Genomic DNA, 14,689 nt, shown 5'->3' on the forward strand with positions numbered 1-14,689 from the left:
AGGGGCTGTGACACTGAGGCTACCACTAGATTATCCTTCCCCCACATAGATTGGTGACACCAAGAGGACTCCATCGTCTAACAAATGAGCTCATGAAACTGGAAGGGAGTTGTAGTAGTGGGAAGAGGGGAAGGATGGGGTGGAAAAGGGACCAGGACATGGATTTGATCTAAACACATGGTATGCATGCATTCTCAGACGATACCAGCAAAATCGAAAACATCTTAAACTTTGCGACAGAAAAAGTTATTAGAAGATAGTTTACTGTGGAAGGCCCTCCTTCTCCTCCTCTAAACATATGTTAGTTCAGAAAAGCACAATTTCAGAAAACATTTTCAAAAATGCTCTTGTTTTATTCCCCCCACCCCTTAAAGTGTTGCTTTCTTCGGGGAAGCAGGTAGAACAGCAACGAAACTTGCTTGATCTCTTCTTTCTCATTCATCAATGTGGTAAACATAGAAGTGTTTCTTTGAGAAAGTCTAACTCTCTAGTAATGAGAGAGCTTATGTTTTAGCCGCTTACTTGTGGAGGTTAAAACTCCCACAGCCCGGCTACTATTTATAGAATAATTAAATCTCGGTTCTATTCAGGTGCTGGCACGGAATCTGCTAAAGCAAGAGCAATGTTGTCCTCCCCGCTCTCCATTGGCCCCATTCTGTCCCAAACAGGGATTTTTCTTTTAGTGCGAGGCTCTGTCCTTTTAGTTGAAAAGTGGGCCGAGCAAAGAGCGTGACGCAAGAGAGGGCGGTACAGGTGCTGGGAGGGCGGTGGGGAGGCTCGGCCTCCGCGCACTTTCCCCGCAGCCGGCAGCGGGGCAGCCTTGCGTCCTGCACCCTCTGCACCACCAGCCCAGCTTAAGACGCGTCCTCTCCTGCACCGCGGCTTCCCAGGCTTTCTCAAGCTCTTGATGCTGCCCAGCTGAAAGGAGAAGATGGGCACCGGAGATTTCATCTGCATTTCCATGACTGGAGGGGCGCCCTGGGGGTTCAGACTGCAAGGAGGCAAGGAGGAGAAGCAGCCTTTGCAAGTTGCAAAGGTAGGAGGACTGAGAGAGGCTGTTGTGGATGCGGGGAAGGTGGGGAGGTGGATGAAAACAACCTGTTGATGGTCTTTCAGGTCATTTGCTTGTCTTCTGCGCTGTTGGTAAACTTATCGAGAATGTGGCTTTAAAAAAAAAAAGAATTTCGTGGGAAAATGTATACCATATGCCATGTAATTAGCTATCAATCAACGGAGGGAATGCTAATCCTATCAGGTGAAATGCAGGCTGGTTAATTATCATCTGACAGCCAGCAACCTTAAACTGCTTCCATGGCATTCTCTCCTTCATGTGTTGCTGGACTCTCCACAGAGGAGACAGGCCTCAGGTCCCCATAACCACTGGGCATGGACATTTGGTGGGCTCTAACAAATAATTGGTAGTGACATTTATTGTGCAACAGGCGTAAAAAGGCCAGTTTGGGGCAATAATCTTTAAGGTATAAAGGACTGTCATGAGATCTGTTTAAGAGACTTGCCTTTTAAGGATTTAAAGAACTGTATATTCCGTTGACTATACTCATGTGGCTAAGAGCTCAAGATAGAGTCATAGATACTTTATTATTTTTTTAAATTTTTATTTTATTAAAATATAATTACATTATTCCCCTCCACTCTCTTTCCTTCCTCCAACTCCACCTATGTACCCTCCTTCCCCAATTTCTGGATTCTTCTTTCATGTTTAAATATGTAAGTATGTATTTATGTATGTATGAGTATATATATGTATATATATATATATGCATAAACTGTATAAGTACAGCCTGCTGAGTCTCGTCAGTGTATTCACAGATACTTTACATATGCACTAATTACAGCTATCTTTCTGGTGCACCTAATAGCTATTTAATACATTGTTTATCTTTGTCACATTAGATTGATTTTCAGTTTAGCATAATACCCATAATCTCATTTAGATTCGAACTGGCATTCAGCTAAAATGGAGTTAGGAAACAAGAAAGTAAAAAACCTTTAATCAAATGTTAACCTCGAACTGTAGAATTCTGTGACAGTATTGGAAGGCATAAAAGGTTACTTTCTTGTTGCATGCTTATAGTTAAAATGAATCTAGGCCTCTATGAAGCATAGGGGTCACTGCCTTTGTAGCTATATTCTTTTTTTCCCTTTCATAAATGTTCCCTGTGAAGACCCGACATTTCTTTGAAAATTTCTGCTCTCAAGCATCTATTGGAACATTCTTTCTTTGGTGGTTGAATCCTGCCACCTAGTGAGAGGTACAGAAATGAAGTTGTGAGCACAGAACTGGAAGATGAAAGCCACTTATATCTAGAAAGTTCCTCAGACATCCCAGTTCTTTTAGTTCTTTTGGGACATGGTGTCCTCACCTCGAGCTCCTGTTGGGGAGGGCAGAGAGATGAAAGGGTTGGAAGGGAGCTCTGCTGGAATTCTTTAGGAGCCAGGAACCAACAGCAGATAAAATGTGAAGGCCGGATTCAGCACATTACACGGCCTAGGAGACGAAGGCAGATTTGCTCAGTCGTAGTTGGTTGGTTGGCTCCCTGTCAGCCGAGATCTGGGTTCTACTTGCAGTTTGGCCTGAGGCTCATCAATCACCAGCCCTGACTCAGTTACCATGGAAGAGGAGATGTTGCCTGGGATAGGGAAAGAGAAACTCCAGGAAGAAACCCTTGCTCACTCACTCACTAGTCCTAACAGCATGTGCTTCAGAGTCCCTCACCCGCTGACTACAGTGTGGGGACAAGGGTGGCTGAGTGCTGTGGTTCTGCACAGGATTTGCCATGGCCAAGCCGGGGAGGCACAGTGGATGGTGGGTTTCTTCTGAGTTCTCTGATACACTGGCTTAACTCTGTGAAGCCAGTTGTTGAGGGAAGGGTCCTGTGAGCCATCTTCCATCAATCTCTCAATCACCAGGCTGTGTGAGGGTCAAGAACACTGAGCCAGCATTCCTCCGAAATCATCTTTCCTAAAATATCCAGGCAGTATGTTGATAGCTTTAGAGGATTGTTACGAAAGCACCTAGGTCTTCACTCTAATGATCTAATTTGTCAGAGGCTGAGGATGTAGGTCAATGGCAGAACCTGTAGGAGGTTCTGAGTTCATTCCCCAACACTCCTCCACACCACATTGTATAATTTCCTAGTTTATTTAGGGTCGATTTTAAAATGCTATAGTGAAAGCTTTGAATGTTTGCTTAATTTGTGGTTTTGTGGGTACTCCACACCCTACCATCTGCTTTTTCCTCATATGTTAATGAGTTGTAAAATGAGTTAAATGAGGTATAAGCCTCAGATAACCATGACTGTCTTTCCCCAGACCGTGTTCATCATTGGTTCAAACTTATTATATTTGATTTTTTTATATTTATCATACTTGTTTTAGAAAGCTAGAAAGCTTAAGTCACTAAGTCAACTCAGTGGGCAAGGCTCACCTTCAGGAAAGGCTCTTCACAGAGCCCAAGGTGAAGTGAATATCAGTGGCCTGTAGCCTGTCTTTCTCATGATGGCTGAGTGACCTCCAAGTAGGAGAGAGTAAGTAAAGAAGCTGAAAGCTAGCCAGGCGTGGTGGTGCACGCCTTTAATTCCAGTACTCGGGAGGCAGAAGCAGGTGGATTTCTGAGTTCGAGGCCAGTCTGGTCTACAAAGTGAGTTCTAGGACAGCCAGGGCTACACAGAGAAACCCTGTCTCGAAAAACCAAAAAAAAAAAAAAAAAAAAAACCAAAAAAAAAAGAAAGAAAGAAAGAAAACAGAAGCTGAAAGCTAAGTGGAGGAAGATAGCTCGCAAGATAAATAAAGAATATGCACACGAACCCCATGGGAAGTAGAGGCAGGGGTATCCAGGCAGTCATCTACATCTGTACAGCGAGTTCTATGCCAGCTTAGGCTACATTACATCCTCTCTGAACAAAATCCATACAAGTAATTAATTTTAGAGTTAAAAACTAGGAGCATTTGTATAAGATGGAAATTTTAATTACAGCAAGTACTTGTATCATGCCCTTTAGCTTGTAATAAAATATTTAAACATCTAGGTTATTTTATAATCCTATGTAGAAATCCTAACTGGCTGAAATAGTAGTATAAAATTCAGTATCATTAATATTAGGAATTTAGTTGCTTTTTAATTCCCAGGAAATATCTTTCTAGTAAAAAAATTAGTTACTTATGAGAGATGCACAAGTATTTTTTAACATTTGCCTGGTACACTGAGCAGTATACAAACCCTAAAAGGGGGAAGAATTTTAGTGAAAGTTCTCATTGACATTTAAACTGAAAAACTTAAAGTCCAAGTAATTGGTATTGTTCTCTACATCTGTAATGCAGAGCAAGCTTTTGTAACACACACTCAAAGGATACTCTTCAGTAAAGCAGATTCTTAACTCATCCCTGGAGCAAGTCTATCTAGACAGAAGACCCGTTGTATGTGTGTTTGCAAATTTCCTCATGAAAAACGATGTCAGTGTCTTCACATTATCAAACTCTCTTTGGGGACATGTGCTTACATGGCCAGGTCCCTGGCAGTCTCTTGGCAAACCCCCTTGGAGAAATCTCTCTATAAAGACTTGGAGAAAGTTTTCTTTTACAAACAAACCTTACAATTAAAAACTGACTTACCTTTTAAAGGTAATGAGCAAATAGATGGGTCAGACTAAATATAAATTAAGGTGATCTACCACAGAAATTTGTTTTAAAAAAAAAATCTTATGGCCTGTTTCTAGTCCTGAGTTAGTGACTCTGAGGTTGACCCTGGCATCCAGATTGCTTAACATTCCAAGAGGAATTTTGATATGTAAGTGAAACGGAAGCCCTGCTGAAGACAGCTGAGGTCAGCCATGCCCCCTAAGACCTGACTAGAGCCTGGTGTGTCCTGTGAGCTCTTCCACATTCATCCTGTCTCAGAGTAATAAGGGGAGGACCAGGAAGAGGCTAAGAGCTGTGTTTGAGTCCCTGGCCTTGTGAGCAGGTCATGATTAGAAATAGAGGTTTTCCCCTTCCAATGTCAAGATAAGTGGTCCACTGGAGCAAGAAGCCCCACAGCGACCAAGCTAAATGCTGGGACTCCCTGAAAGATGGGACACATTTGTTCCCATTTGATTTTGTCAGTTGGTGTGATCGAATGAGAGTGGCTCCCATGGGCTCATGTGTTTAAGTACCTATTCACCAGGGAGCAGGACTGTTGGGAAGGATTAGAAGGATTAGGGGGCGTGGCCTTATTGGAGGACATGTGTCATTAGAGGTGGACTTTGAGATTTCAAAAGCCCATGCCAAACCCAGTCTCTTACTCTGCCTCCTGCCAGGATATAAAGCTCTCATTCACTTCTCCAACACCATGCCTTGCTGCCTGCTGCTTTGCTCCCCACCATGACTGTAACTGACTAAACCTCTGAATTGATAAACAATCTCCCAATTAAATGCTTTCCTTTATAAAAGTTGTTCTGGTCATGGTGTCTCTACACAGCAATAGATTACTGACTAAGACAGTGGGCTCCCTGTAAATGGAAGTATGTGGTAGTGATGAGAAGAACTAGAGAAATACAGAGGCGGGTGGAGAGAAGAGAAAGTGGACAACAGAGGAGAGAAAACAATTTATTAAAATCACTTCAGTTTAATAATACTCAGAGTACTGTTTGATCAAGGATTTTAGAATCTGACATCAGCTAAGGAACTCATCTTTAGATCAGCTACAAGTAAGCCTTGGCCTACAAGTAAAAAAACATCCTGGGCGTCTTGTGAATCCAGTCTCAACTGCTGTGAAGTCATATGTGTGACTGCTCTGATGTTCCAGAAAAATAGTCTTAGGGTGGATTAGGGAGTACAGGGAGGGATAACTAACATTAAAGACACTTCAAAATAGTCACATGGAAACCTACTGCATTAGAAGCTACCGAATTCATACGTGTGTATGTGTGTGTGTGTGTGTATTGTATGTATACATGTATATAATGCACACACACACACACACACACACACACACACACACCCCTTAACTGGAGTTACCCTTTACTAAAGAAACAACGCTCCTTACAGACAGCACAGGGCAACAAATAAAACTCCCACAGCTCTAAGTAGGACGGCATTATCATCAAACCCTCCTCCCAAGCTCAGAGAACCCTGTGGAAGAGGAGGAAGGAAGAGTGCGAGAGCCAGAGAGGATGGATGGAGAGCACCAGGAGAACAAGTCGATCTTAATCGACTGAGCAAGGCTCATATGAACCCACAGAGGCTGAAGCGGCGAACACAGGGCCTGCAGGGTCTGCACCAGGTCCTCTCTGATTCTTGTGTCTTCTCTTGGGGCTCTTTTCCTTCTGTTGGGTTGTATTGTCCAACTTTAGTGTGATGTTTGTTTGTTTGTGTAATCTTATTTTTATTTTGTTATGTTTTTCTGTTCTCTTTTCATTTATTTCTACCGTTTGCTATTTCCTTCCACTAAGTTTGGGTTCAGTTTATTTTTGTTTTTCTACTTCTTTGAAGTGCAATTTCCACTTTCCCTACCTTCCCTCTGTTCTTCCCTCCCTCCCTCCCTCCCTCCCTCCCTCCCTCCCTCCCTCCCTCCCTCCCTCCCTCCCTTCCTTCCTTCCTTCTTTCCTTCCTACCTTCCCTACTTCCCTCCCTCTCTCTCTCTCCTTCCTTCCTTCCTTCCTTCCTACCTACCTACCTTCCCTACTTCCCTCCCTCTCTCTCTCTCTCCTTCCTTCCTCCCTCCCTCCCTTCCTTCCTTCCTTCCTTCCTTCCTTCCTTCCTTCCTTCCTTCCTTCCCTCCTACCTTCCCTCCCTCCCTCCCTCCCTCCCTCCTCCCCTCCCTCCCTCCCTCCCTCCCTCCCTCCCTCCCTCCCTCCCTCCCTCCCTCCCATGTACCGGATTGAACTTAGGGCTTCCTGCATGCTACACAAGCATTCCACCACTGAGTAGCGCCCCAAACTACTTCTTTTTCTTTTTTCCTTTGTTTTTCGAGGCAGGGTTTCTCTGTGTAGCCCTGGCTGTCCTGGAACTCGCTCTGTAGACCAGGCTGGCCTTGACCTCACAGAAATCCTCCTGCCTCTGCTTCCCAAGTGCTGGGGATAGGGGTTCTTGCCACCGTAGGCTCTAACATGTAGTTATCACGAGACTTACAAAGAACACACTATAACTATAAAAGCTTAAGTTGATTATAGTTACAAAAGATTATGATACAAAGTTTTAATGCAACAAAAGAAGGAGATAAATTTACCTGTTAATTCTGCCTTCTCTGATTTTGAGTTTGTGTTGAATGGTACAAATTATATTCTTATGTTATACCTCCATTAAAAATTTGTGGTTATTGGGGCTGGAGAGATGGCTCAGCAGTGAAGAGCACTGGCTGCTCTTCCAGAGGTCCTGAGTTCAGTTCCCAGCAAGCACATGGTGGCTTACAACCATCCGTAATGGGATCTGATGCCCTCTTCTGGTGTGTCTGAAGACAGCTACAGAATACTCACATAAATTAAATAAGCAAATCTTTTAAAAAAAAAAAAAAAAAACTTGTGGTTATTGTTTTAATAGTTTTACTTTTTAAGATTTGTTTTATTTTTAACTCTGTGTGCACGTGTGCGCACACACACGTGTGTGTCTATGCCTCAGGAGAAGGCACTGGATGGCTTGGGGCTAGAGTTCCAGGTGGCTGTGAGCCGTCTGACATGGCTGCTGAGAACAGAACTCAGGTCCTCTGGAAGAACAAACACTGTGTAGTCTTAACCACTGAGCCATCCCTCCAGTCCCTAAATAGTCTTACCACTTAGCCTTTACACTTAAAATAGAAGTGATTTGTCTGTCACCACCACTTGACTAGAGCAACTCAACTGTGGACTTGCATTGTACCAGGGAATCTCATACTTTCCAGTGTTTCTATGTTACTCATTGCATTGATTTCTCTCTTAACTTGGAAAGCACTTGGGCGTTTCTTTCTTTTTCTTTTTTAGTTTTGTTCCACGGGATGCATGGGGTTAGGTTCTTTGTTATTCTTCTACACACACACACACACACACACACACACCATCAACCTTTTAAATCTCTCACGCTTCCCTGTTTACATACATAGACTTATTTTTTCTTTTTTAATTGAAAAGAGATTTTCTTTCATTCAATATATTCTGATTATAGTCTCTCTTCCCCTCAACTCTGCCCAGATTCTCTCACTACTTTCCCGTTCACCCAAAACCCCTTTGTCTCTCATTAGAAAACAAACAAGCATCATCAACAACAACAACAGCAATAACAATAATGACAATGAACGATAAAATAAAAATGAACAAACCAGATTAGAGCAAAACAGACAGACAGAAAAAAAAAAAAGATCCACAGGAAAAAAAAAAACCACAAGAAACACATATAGATGCTGAGAAATAGACATTTGCACATGCAGAAAACCCATGAAAGCCAGGCATGGTGGCACACGCCTTTAATCCCAGCACTCGGGAGGCAGAGGCAGGCGGATTTCTGAGTTGGAGGCCAGCCTGGTCTACAAAGTGAGTTCCGGGACATCTAGAGCTACACAGAGAAACCCTGTCTCAAAAAAAAAAGAAAAAAAAAAAGAAAAAAAGAAAGAAAGAAAGAAAGAAAGAAAGAAAGAAAGAAAGAAAGAAAGAAAGAAAGAAAGAGAGAAAATAAAACAAAACTGGAAGTCATGGTATATAAGCCAAAGATTTGTAAGGAAAAGAAAATCCCTGGAATTGTTTTTGTCTTGTAATAGATTATGAGTCAAACAAACAAGCAAACAAACAAACACAAGAAAAAACTTCCTCCAAAAATACTATTGAGATCATTCTATGTTGGCCATCTAGGGCATGAAGCCTGCTCTTAAATGTGGTTTGCATGCTTAGTGGAGATAATTAATCTTTCTTTCTGGGCAGTTAACCAGTTAGTTTCCATGTTAGGGATGAGACTTGTGTCTACTTTCCTCTCAGTCTTGGGACCCCATCTGGCTTATACCTGCGTAGGTCCTGGGCATGCTGCCTTGTCTCTGTGAGCTCATGTGTGTCAGTCCTGTCGTGAGTGAAAGGCCTTGACCAGAGGATGGCATCCTCCATCCCCTCTGGCTCTTACAGTTTTCTGCCTCTTCTTCTTCAGAATCGGCTGAGCCACGAAAGAAGGGTTTTGATGGAGACATCTCATGTAGGACGGTGTGTTTCAAAGTCTTCCGTTCTTTCATTCCAGCTGTGGGTCTCTGTTCCCCTGGACAGCTGGAAGAAGCTCCTTGGGTGATGGCTGAGCAAGGCGCTTATCTGTGGGTACAACAGAATGTTGCTAGGAGTCATTTTATTGCTATGTTTCTTTAGCAGACAAGAGTACTTAGTTCTCTCCTAGGTCTGTGGCCTTTTTACTCTCAGACTCTTGGGTACCTGCGCAGTGTCAGGGATGGGTTCTATCTCATGGAATGGGCTTTAATTCCAATCAGTTACTGATTGGCTACTCCTACAAATTTTGATCCACTATTGGATAACAGGGCATCTTATAGCACGTTTACAGCTGGGTTAGTGTTTACCTTTCTCCTTTGGTAGTATGCATCATACTTTCCAGCACCATGAACACTAGTTAGTAGGGGTGAGGGCTCTATGTAGGCACCAGCTCACCTTCTCCGGGTTCAGTGAGTTATGTAGGTGGTGGTGTAAGCAATAGGGCCTTACCATCAGTTCGTGGAGAGCAACGGAGAAAGAACCTTGGCAACAGTCTCTGTTGCTTTTGGTGAGTGTTTTATTATGGCAACAGAAAGGAAAACAGTATTAGAAAATTGTACCAGATGCATTGGTAATTGCTGTGACAACCTGATCTTGTTGCTTTGAGAGCTTTGAGTCGGAAAAGCCATGTGTTCAGAGCGCAATGGGCTGTTCCTTGGGAGCTTAGGAGATAAGAATGTTGAGAGAAATACAGATGACTGAGGCCCCATTGCCTGTCTGTCCCAGCAGTGCACTTAGACATTTGGGAATTTTTACCCACCCTTCCTTCCTTCCTCCCTTCCTTCCTTCCTTCCTCCCTTCCGCCCTTCCTCCCTCCCTCCCTCCTTCCTTCCTTCCTTCCTTCCTTCTTCCTTCCTCCCTTCCTTCCTTCCTTCCTTCCTTTTTCTTTTAAACAAGATCTCACTTTGTACTCTAAGTGAGCTTGGTTTGGTACTGACTGTGTAAACCAGGCAGACCTCAAAGTTACCACCAGCTACCTTCTCAAAAATAACCCTAAGTACTTGGATTATAGATACGTGCCACCTCACCTAGCCTTTAAAAATATTTATAAATGATTTATGGGGAAATGGAGAGGGACGTGCAGTAGGATTGAGACAGGGTTTCAGACAGGCTAAGCTGTCGTCAAGTTTGCTGTACACACAATGTAGACCTTAAATTCCCAGTCCCCCTGACTCCACTTTACAAGCCACTGGGATGGATGACAAGGATGACAAGCCAGCCATGCCCTACGGCACTGTGCACTTCTTACTCTTTTAAAAATTAAGTTTGATGTGTGAGTGTTTTGCCTGCATGTAATCAATGTCTTTGTGCTATTTGTATTCCTGGGGTCTACAAAGGCAACAAAGAAGGTATCAGATCTCCTGAAACTACAGATGGTTGTGAATTGCCTCGTGTGTGTGTGTGTGTGTGTGTGTGTGTGTGTGTACACAAGAGCTGTGTGCTGCTGTCACATGGGGCTTGCTGTGTGTTCCATGTGCTTCTGCCTAGAACTTTGCTCACATGTCTGCCTCCCCCAGATGAATGATATCCAATTGCGTTGACTCTTCCTGTCTCACTCAGAGATCCATTGCTGTGAAGACACACCACGGTCAAGGCAACTCATAAAATAAAGCATTTAATTGGGGCTGGCTTACAGTTTCAGAGGTTTAGTCCATTATCATCATGGCAGGGAACATGGCGGCACAAAGGCAGATATGGTGCTGGAGTAGTAGCTGAGAGGTCTGCATCTGATCCACAGGTAGTAGAAAGAGAAAGCCAATGGGACTGGCTTAAGCATTTGAAACCCAAAGCCTATGCCCACTTTCTCCAACAAGGTCACACATCTTAATCTTTCTCACTCTCTCAAGTAGTGCCACTCCCTGATAACTAAGCACTTAAACATATGAGCCTGTGGAGACCATTCTTATTCAAACTACCACAGAGCCTTATGAAGTAAAAATTTTGAGCAAATCCCATACCCCCCACCCCCACTATATATATAGTATATGTATGTTTATATACATATATATAATATATACATATGATATATATTATATGTATATATTATATGTATATATATATATTATATGTATATATATATTATATGTATATATATAAATATAAATAAATATATATGTATATATATATAAATAAATATATATATTATATGTATATATATATATATATATATATAACAATGTATGCTATATAAAATATATACTATATATTTTTACTTATATATAAAATGAATGTGTATAATATATGATAAAAGTAGTGGGGTAGCAGTGTATATATATATATATATATATATATAATACATGTACATATGTATTACATACATATATGTCATCAAACATATATATATATATATATACACATACATACATAGTATTGATCTGATAATATTTTACTTTTAGCATAAGTGAAGAGAAATGAATAAAAGAATAAAAGGTAAAACCTACAGTATTTAAAAACTGGTTATTACTTTCTAGTGCAAAATGTTCTTTTTTTTTTTAAAGATTTATTTATTTTATGAATGATTTGTCTGCATGTATGTATGTATATCATGTGCATGCCTGGTGCCCACAGAAGTCAGAGGAACACATCAGATGCCCTGGAAATTCAGTTATAGATGGTTGTAGCTACCACATAGGTGTTGGGAACCAAAGATCTAGTAAGATGTTATTTACTTCAGTACTTGAGTTTAAATACTACCATAGCTGATGAAGATAATCTTAGAGAATATATAGACACCTGTTGAGAAAATGAATCCTTTTCTGAAAGCCATTTCCATCCTATTAATCAGCAGTGCAAAGACTTTTAGAGCTGATTATATGGATACATTTTTATATTTTAGTGTTAAATAGTACTGTGTTTTACATTTGAAAGACAACAGACCACATTTGAATTTTTTTCTAGTTAGGCCTGCAGAAAGGCCATTTCAAAGGATAACTTACAAATATACTTTATAAAAGTATCACTATTGGAAACATTTCCAGCATCTGTTTTAAAAACATTTTTTTTCTGTTTCATCTATTTTTTTGCTAAAAGCTAATCCCAAACATCTCAGTGTTAGAGGACACGCCACATTTATTATTCTGCAACATGTCAGGTGACTAGAACCATGGCTTAGCCTAGAGACAATGGGTAGAATTAGAGTATCCATTTTTTGTCTAGTAAAACCAGGGCACCCTCAAGTTCTGTACTTCTATTAAGGGTTTGATGAAAAAGCCTCAAACGTTGGAGAGGTACAAATGCCTGTGTGGTGTATAAGTCTCTGTCTGTATCAGTATATGTCATTGTAACATGGTTCACAGATTTCCAACACAGTGTGCTGGTGCTTACCAGTCTCCATCGGTCACTGAGACTGGAGTGTCGTGAGTTTGAGGCTAGCCTGGGCTAAAAAAAGCCAACCAATGTAATTTCAATGTAGCGTAAATGTAAGTTTCTCTAAAGTGTATTGCACTGATAAGACTGTGTTGAAATTTTACACTTCCATCTCGTAACCATTGTACTCTAGACTTGCCAGCAAGTAAGGCATCGGTGTGAGGCACTGCATAGCTTTGCCCTGGAATCTTTCTTTGCTGTTAATTCCTGAGAAAGCAGGTGCTTGCTCGATTATTGCTTGCACAGTTTTTTCTGAAAAAAAAAATGATGATTTTCCTTAAGGAATTTATTTAATTTTTAGAATTTCCATCCAATCCTTTTTCCTGTTCAATTCCCACCGAAGGCAAAGCTCCATTTACTTCCGTTTTTGTTTGTTTGTTTGTTTGTTTGGAGATGGAGACAGAGAATTGCTCTAGCCCTTGCTGACCCAGGATTCACTATATAGCCCAGGCTATCCTCAAACTTAGAGTAATCCTTTTGCCTCAACTTCCCACATACTTGAATATGTGAGCCATTATACCTGGTTTCTATTTCATTATTAAAATAAGATCTAAAAAAAACAACATAGACTGAGATATCCTAAAGGTATATGCACCTTCACACAAGTATCCTTTAATGCATGAGTATTCTGTTGCTATTTATAGCAACTTCCTGGGGTTCCATCCTTAACAATATTTGCTGAGAGATGTTGGCACATTATATTACTTTAGCCATTTTGAATTGGATCCACGCCGATCTTTCTAAACTTCATCACTAGGCTTAAAACTCTGTAAAGTTTTCAATTCAGTACTGTCTGACTTCAGCCATTGTTGAAAAAAAAATCACATCTAGTTTTTATTTTCCAGCAAACTTCCTCTGCAGCAAGAATGAATGTATATATATAAATCTGGTCCTATGAGGCTTCTTGGTAGTTTCAACAATCTTGTCACCTATCCCAGTGGGTTAAACAGTCTTATTTTTCAGTGTCAGGGCACCACTGGGGATGAGCAGGAGCAGAGATGGACTGGAATCAGCTCTTGTTCTAGCTTTACCCTTTGACAAGATTGTTGAAACTAAGTGGAAATGCATTATTTTTAACTAAAAGACATTTTTTTTTACAAAAAGAAATGTTTTAGCAAGAGTTATTTTGTGAGTGTTGATTATATTGAATTAGAGAAGTAAATGAAAATTTGCTTAATCAAATACAGAGAGCACGCATGACAAAGCCTCTTCTCTCTCCAACTTGTCATGAAGCCTCATTTAGATGACGCAGTGCTGTAGCAAGGGTTCTATTGCTATGAAGAGACACCATGACCATAGCAACTCTTACAAGGAAAATGTTTAATTGGGGCTGGCTTACAACCATTATCACCATGAGGAAGCACAAGGTACTAGACAGGTAGCTGAGTGTTCTACAGCTGGATTCACAGGCAGAAGGGAGAGAGAGACACTGGGCCTGCCTTGAGCAGAGCATTTGAAACCCCAAAGCCCACTCTCTTTGACACACTTCCTCCAACAAGGCTACCCATGCTAATCCTTTGAAACAGTGACTATTTAATGGTGCCATCTTGTGCGCGTCCCACTCGACCAGCAAGAATGATGCTGCAACAGGATCCTTCTGCACACGTTTATTGGGAGAGCTTGATTGTAGAGGCGAAAAGACGCTGAGCCCAGCCCTGGTGCTGCTTTATATAGGCCTAGGAGAGGCGTGGCTCACACCCGGATTGTGTTTTGCTTGGTTGATGCTTACCACCTCATTTGCATTCCTACACCTGATTGGTTACTTTCTCTCTCATCTGATTGGTTAACTTCTCTCTCTTCTGATTGGTCAATTTCTCTCTCATCTGATTGGTCAATTTCTCTCTCATCTGATTGGTCAATTTTGGTTAATTCTCAAAACCTCATCTTGGCAAAAACTTTCCTGCCTATGTATGCGTGGTGGCCAGCAGAAGCCTGTGCCACTCTGCAACGGCACATGTGGCTTCCCACAGTGCCACTCCCTATGAGCCTATGGGGGCCATTTCCATTCAAACCAACACAGGTAACTTCAGGGACCATCTGAAATACATGCGTCTGCCCCACAGAACATCCCGTTACACAGCGTCCCTCTCAGACCAGGTATCAAAGTATAGCTAACT

The 14,689-nt window shown here is 41.5% G+C and overlaps 1 protein-coding gene across 2 annotated transcripts in view; it reads left to right on the forward strand.

The window, feature by feature from the left end:
• Positions 1–672: 672 nt before the first annotated feature.
• The window catches only part of Synpo2 (synaptopodin 2), a 158,745-nt gene continuing 144,728 nt past the window's right edge, over positions 673–14,689 (forward strand). The window contains exon 1 of one of the 2 annotated variants that reach the window (XM_021158903.3): positions 673–1,036. In XM_021158903.3, coding sequence (XP_021014562.1) covers positions 932–1,036 — 105 coding nt within the window. In that variant the 5' untranslated portion in view covers positions 673–931. The remainder of the gene's footprint in view (positions 1,037–14,689) is intronic. The other variant, XM_085835553.1, reaches the window with a different exon arrangement.

The sequence above is a fragment of the Mus caroli genome, unplaced genomic scaffold, assembly GCF_978045245.1.
Source record: "Mus caroli unplaced genomic scaffold, Mus_caroli_1 scaffold_3, whole genome shotgun sequence".
Taxonomy (NCBI): Eukaryota; Metazoa; Chordata; class Mammalia; order Rodentia; family Muridae; genus Mus; species Mus caroli.